Raw genomic sequence first — 6,749 nt, 5'->3', positions numbered from 1 at the left:
AATTATATATTTTAAATTTATTTTATTTTGTTTTGCTTAACATGTAACTCCAAAAATATATATACATACAAGAGTTCTACTAACTTTTATCACTATTGTTGCAAAAATAAATATTTAATTTTGGAGTTTTTTTTTTTTGAATATTTTTGCTAAAGTATTTATATTTGATAACCTCAAAAAATAAATTATTTTGTTAAAGTAAATGTAAAAAATAATATATTTCTTAAAATGAAGAAAATACCCTCAAAATTTAACAGTGTCAGTGGTTAAGGTATCAAAATGCTAACAAAATGAAACTTCGGGTATGAAAATGCAAGTTTTTGATAGTTAGGTATGAAAATGAAAATAACATCATAGTTCGGGTGGTGTTTTATAATTAATCCTAAATGAAAATCACTTTTGTTCAAAAAACCTGATGGATGGGGTTACAATCAAAGCTCAGTACAAATTAACTTTATAATTGCAGATTGTGTATATTTGACAATCACGACTATTAAAGATCAAGTGTACATGTTCTAGATTGATTACAAATCGATTTTGCAACTTTGTTTTGTTCTATGACTTCTACGTTAGCAGCTCGAAACATTCAATATGCGACATAAATAATAATGGAGGATAAAAAGCAGTGGTAAGATGTGTATGAGATAGTGAAAGTGAAGGAGTGAAACTTGTGCTCTTGCGTGCTAGGACTAGTCGCTGATAGACAGGTTATTGAAGTATGGTCCTACCTCATGTGTGCTGCTTCTTCTAATTAAATTTTTTGGTGCTAGAGATGCCTCAGCTGAACTTGTACCTTGGATAAGTCATAAGAATTTCAATCTTTTCTAGGACAATGTAAGGATGGTACTGGGAATAACTTCGAGAGCAAAGAAATTGGCACAACCATATGTTTGGAGCCTTGGATTTGGAAGGCTCAAGATATAACGAAAACCACTTCATCTGCCACAAGAGGACTGAAAAATAGGATAATACTTGACAAGTGCATAAAAAACTTCAGTGTTGCATTCAAACACGACATATTATCATCATAATTGATGGATGACCTCTTGAATTCCTGTTCAACTCCTTTCAAAACAGCTCCAAATGACCTTAAGGGAGCCTCATCAGCTGGAACCCTGTTATGATGATGGCAGACAGTTTGCCTTTGAACTGTTGAACTCTATTGATCTCTGTCCGCAGTTTACACTTTCCTTTGTTTTTCTAATGTCAGTTTCAGAAATGCAATAGTGGCCGATGAGTGAGGTGAAATCTCAATCCCTAACTTGCATTCATAGTATGGTAACTGTATGAAAGGGGATTGCTGGTTCTTTTTGTTGGATTGGTGGAAAATATATCATATATACATTGTTGGAGCACAATGTGGACTTGCTTTGGGATTGTCATGTTCAGTTATTTGGCTGGCTATTTCAACCGACTTGAATCGAACCAACCAAGCCTGTGTTGAACATGAGTATTGAGCAGAGAACCCTATCAGAACCTATTGGTACTGGCACACAAGTCATTAATCAACCACCATATTTGATTCATTTCAATCCTACCAACTTACATAGATAAAAGGGAAACATATAATTTCTAATCATGAATGTGTGCAAGGGCGGGCTTTAGTTCTGAGTGGATACAGAACAGCAGAAATTTCATTATCCACTCCAGGTTTCCCATAACTTGAAGCAAACTCACTTCATGTAGCAAAGGAAGATGATCAGGAGCTATATGCATAAGTAGAAGCATACGATTTGGAAAAGGGTTTGAAGTCATATATTGTACGAGGATATAAGCCCATTTTGCATTCACCGCTCCTCTGGATTCTACTTTCTACCTGATCAACTACATATCAATTTTCCAGGATAGATCATTCTTCAAAGTTCAAACGATTAACTTCTCCATTGTGTCTCCATTGTGAAATGCGAGGGCACAAATCTCAGAAGAGAATGATCAGTTTAACACAAATCTGGACAGTCATGGTGAGGAGTATTACAGGGTAGAAGACTAGAAGTAATACCAGAAGTACCAGCTCATGCATCTCTCTGTTTGGAAGTGGATTTTAGGTTGATATGTTTCTGTTACATTTACAGACTTGGGGGGCATAGAAGATAGTTACAGACTTGGGGAATAGAAGATTGCTCAAAGTGCGAATATGGTGTTGGCCCTGCTGGCTCATGGCCTCATGCTCACTACAGCAACATACATGAAAGGCATTCAGAAGGACAAACTTGCTAACAGTGCAGTTCTAATTGGAGAAAACAGACTGCAAACACCAAAAGCCATCTACAATCACCATAGGAGGAAAACAGAATCGTCCCAGTCACAGCTTACAAATCCATACCGACTCAAAGCATGGCAGATATTTGATCTCAAGGTATTAACTCCAACTCAAGTGACCATATGAAAACATCAATATACAAAATTCAACCGCAAAAGCATGTGGACCAAAATCTACCAAATGTGTAATCAGAATAGAAGCTGTATACACTAAACAATCAGATTCACCTACATAGAAAACAGTCCAAAAAGCAAGAACTGCAAGCTCATAGCTAATCAAGAGCAAAGCATAACAAACAGAACTAATTTGAATCTGATACCACTCATGACAAACCACATACAAAACCCTAAAGCAGAGTTACTCACTAGAACTCTTTTGGATTTCCAAAAATATCACAATTTCATAAGAAAATACTGCAGTTATAAAAATGATCAGGTCAATTTCATCCAAACACAGAAATGAAATGATAGGTCCAAATATAAAACACTCACATAAACCATACTAATCTAAGAAATGAATTGATTCGAGCATCATAATCACAAAGACATAGAACACAAGTCATTTCACAAACCACCATTTTTCATTCACTTCATTTCCTACCAACATACACAAGATAAAACGAAAATAACATAATTACTAATCCGAAACCTAACCCTAAGAACCACGCATAGCCAAGCCAAACAGAACCCACTCGGCGCAACCCCTAGATCCTTCAAGAGCTCGTAAACTTGGTCACCGCCTTGGTCCCCTCCGACACAGCGTGCTTGGCCAGCTCACCAGGAAGCACAAGCCTCACCGCCGTCTGGATCTCCCTCGAAGTAATCGTCGGCTTCTTGTTGTACCTCGCAAGCCTCGACGACTCCTGAGCGAGCTTCTCGAAGATGTCGTTGATGAAGCTGTTCATGATCCCCATGGCCTTGCTGGAGATCCCGATGTCAGGGTGGACCTGCTTGAGGACCTTGAAGATGTAGATCTTGTAGGTCTCCACGCTCTTCTTGTTCCTCTTCTTCTTCTTGTCTCCGGCGGCGGCTCCGGCCTCCTTGGGGAGCTTCTTCCCGGCCTTGGGCTTCTTCTCCGCCGGGGCCTTCTCGGCGACGGTCTTCTCGGCCGGCTTCTTCTCCGCGGGCTTCTTCTCGGCTTTGGGCGCCATGGGAAATGAGAGAGATCGAGGAGATTGGAATTTCTAGGGTTTGGGGATTTTGGGGCTTTCGATTCAGTGGTGAATACTGAGGACGGTTGATGAGGTATTTATACAGGTAGAGAGGTTGTTTTCTATTGGCTACTGGGAATTGACGCGGATCGGTGGAGTGGATGTGTTATGGCCGTTGGATTGGTGTTGGCAAAGTTGATGTGTTGACGGTTCAGATTAGATGTTTTCGGTGGATTAGCAGCTGATGCGGTGTGGATCGATGACGTCGTCTAGTGATGTTTTTCTTTTCTTTTTTTGTTCTTAACTCATCTTAATGATAATGTAATGGGAAGGTTAGTGTTATTAACACAACTTTTTATGTTTTTGTATTAACATGAGAACATCTTCAATACACGGTGTGTATCTTCGCATACATATATAGATGAGAAAATAATATAGAAACATGGTGGTCAAACATATGAATTGTTATGAACAGTTAAGATTGCGTCGTGTAAATACACGTCTTGCATACAAGAATTTTCATATTAACATACCCCTCATTTACAATGATAAGCAATTATGAAACAAATTCAAGTGGTAAGTTTGTAAATAAAATTGAAATGTGTGGATATGAAAATAGATGGGGTGTGTTAATAACACAAAATAGTGTGTTAATAATAACACTAACTAATGGGAAAGAAAAATGTTAAAAATGTAGGAGATTAATGGTACCAAACTAGCAATCACAATTCACAACATAACCTATGAAATGAGACAATTAGCATCTATGTTTAGAAATTACTTTTAGTATCTACGAATACCAAAACAGCAGAGGATTATATACAAGTTGAAAGCTACTACCCGTATTTTTGCGGGTTCAATCTCAGAACTATTCATAACCTGATTAGATTCGCAAATTATATATAGTGAATTTGGGTATTTTGAAGATATTCATCATCATATTTAATGTTTGTATATGGTCTTTGAAGAAATTCGTCATCAGTATGTCTTTCCTTCTCCAAATTTGGTCTAGCCAAATGAACTTGACGACTCTTTTAGTTCTGTCGTGCACCAATTCAATCCGTTGGCTCACTAGAACAGATTCGAATACGGGCATCCAAGGGCTATGCTTTCTAAGTCAGCTTCATTGAAAAATTTATAGGGTAAGTGAAGCAATATAAGGCACCAGCTGCACAATTGGTATATTGATTGTTATGTTAGCAGACGACTGAGACTTGCACCACAAAAAAACTACGACACCGAGAACAGCAGTGGGATCTATAACAAATGTAAGCCAAGAACAACAAATTCAAGCCAAGAGAAGAAAAAGAAGAAGCAGAAGATAATCTGTGTGTATGTATATAATCTCCAACCAAGTTTCTGACAATGAACAATAATGAAGTTTCCAATATTGTTGATATATTATCATTTACACCTGCTCAATATTCATGACAGACATTATATCATCACTGATCTAACTCCCAAGGACTCCTTGCTTTACTACCACTCTACCAGTGACTAATGTATATAAATTCATTGCTACAATAGTGCTACAAAGTATATCAGGAATAAAAATGAACAAACTTGATAACTCTTTTAGTGTTGTCGTGCATTAATTCAGAGCTCCAAGTTGGATCTAGACTCCAATATGAGTCCACAAGAACAGATTCTGACTCCAACAAAGGGCATCCAAGGGCTACGATTTCCACATCAACTTGACTAAAATTGATTAGTCCGAGCAATCCAAGCCGTCTCAAACCCTTATGACCTGAAAATGTACGAATGCCCGCTCCGGTTACACGAAAACATTCTTGCAATTCAAGTACTTCCAAGTTGCGGCAATTCTGTGCAAGGGCAACCATGGTAGTGTCTGACACGCTCATCAAAGATTCCAATCGCAGTTCCTTGAGGGTTTGAATCGTAGAGATTGCCACACCTCCAATGTCAGTGACTAATTCCCCACAGCAAGACAAATCCAGACGCTCCAAGCTACACATTCTGCACAAAAGCTCAACCCCGGTATCAGTGACTCCATGGTATGTGGCTAGGACCAATTCCTTGATGGCTTTTGATGCGGAACCATTTGCCAAGAAACCCAATCCCACATCTGTGATGTCACACAAGACCAACTTCAACAAGGTAATTGAAGATGAACACCCAATTGCTCTGAGGGCTTCATCAGAGATCAACCTGTTTCTTAACACAACCAAAGCCTTCAAGTGATGAGCTGAATGTAACAGAGCCACAACTCCAGAATCCCCTACTGCGAAACTCCCCACAAACTTAACTTGGGACAACTTTGGACACCCATTCCCCAAAGCAAGTAGACATTTTGCCCCCAAAATGCCATCACCAGTACCTTGATCATCATCACAGTAGATGATAATGCTCTCAAGTTTAGGACAGTTTTGGGCTATTAATTCAAGATGGGTATCGGTGGTGCTAGAACCCCATACTACCAAATCGACTATATTTGGGAACCTAGTCAGTGCACCACCAAGGTCAAAATCGAAGCGATCAAGGCAAACACTAAGTGATGATCGGCTAAGACCTTCTACTTTAAACCACTGCGTGCAGACCTCGGAGAACGATTTCCTATCATCTTTGGTGACCTTGTTAACTATTTGGCCAACTAAGTCGTCGTTCAGAAATGACATATTTTGCTACTCTTATCTCTCTGTGTGCACTGAAATGAAACTACCCAGCATCTAAAACAGTCGAGAACTTAACCTGATGATCTTCGGCGCCGGAATTTCCAACTCCCAAGCTCTGCACGAGGTTTCGGGTTTCGGTTTGAGAGAGTCAAAGGATGAGCTACTCTAGAACTATGTTGTTGTTCGCAGGGTATGTGTTCCTATTTTTGATCGAAGACGTCTTTTGTTTCCAGTTTTAGCCTTTCGAAGTTTTGGACTCAACATTGTGTGGGCTATAGTGCTATACCGACTTACCGAAGAACACGCCTACGGTTGGGCTTTATTTACTGTAAAAATAATAAAGACGAATGTGTGATCTTTTGCATTCGGACGTCGTTTTATGCTTTATGGGTAGGTAACCGATTTATGGGTAGGTAACCGAAGATTTTAGAGTAAATTACACAGTAGCACATGATCAAATTTAAAAACATAAAAAACTCACTTCTAGTAATTTTTATATAATATAGGACATCAGCTCAAGCCTAAAATTAATAGCATTATTCATTATCCGAATTTTACCTATCAAATGACCATATTACCCTTTCATCCCTAATTTTCCTCTCTTTTTCTAACTTTTTCGCCATATCTGCTCTCATCTCTCTCTTTCTCCCCTCTTGTCTTTTTCAGATCTCATCTTCTCTTCTCTTCTCTTCTCTCTCTCTCTCTC

General features: G+C 38.7%; 2 protein-coding genes across 2 annotated transcripts in view; both read right to left on the bottom strand.

The window, feature by feature from the left end:
* The window catches only part of LOC101301181 (F-box/LRR-repeat protein 20-like), a 10,438-nt gene extending 4,197 nt beyond the window's left edge, over positions 1–6,241 (bottom strand). Inside the window, exon 1 of the mRNA XM_004295964.1 lies at positions 5,105–6,241. Coding sequence (XP_004296012.1) covers positions 5,105–6,046 — 942 coding nt within the window. The 5' untranslated portion in view covers positions 6,047–6,241. The remainder of the gene's footprint in view (positions 1–5,104) is intronic.
* On the bottom strand, positions 2,822–3,481 carry LOC101292388 (probable histone H2B.1-like). The gene has a single exon (XM_004294672.1). The coding sequence runs from the start codon at positions 3,408–3,410 to the stop codon at positions 2,973–2,975; it is 438 nt and encodes a 145-aa protein (XP_004294720.1). The 5' UTR covers positions 3,411–3,481; the 3' UTR covers positions 2,822–2,972.
* Positions 6,242–6,749: the final 508 nt, after the last annotated feature.

Source organism: Fragaria vesca, linkage group LG3 (genome assembly GCF_000184155.1).
Source record: "Fragaria vesca subsp. vesca linkage group LG3, FraVesHawaii_1.0, whole genome shotgun sequence".
Lineage (NCBI taxonomy): Eukaryota > Viridiplantae > Streptophyta > Magnoliopsida > Rosales > Rosaceae > Fragaria > Fragaria vesca.
Note: the sequence above shows the minus strand (reverse complement) of the source record. Positions and strands in the feature narration are given on the sequence as shown.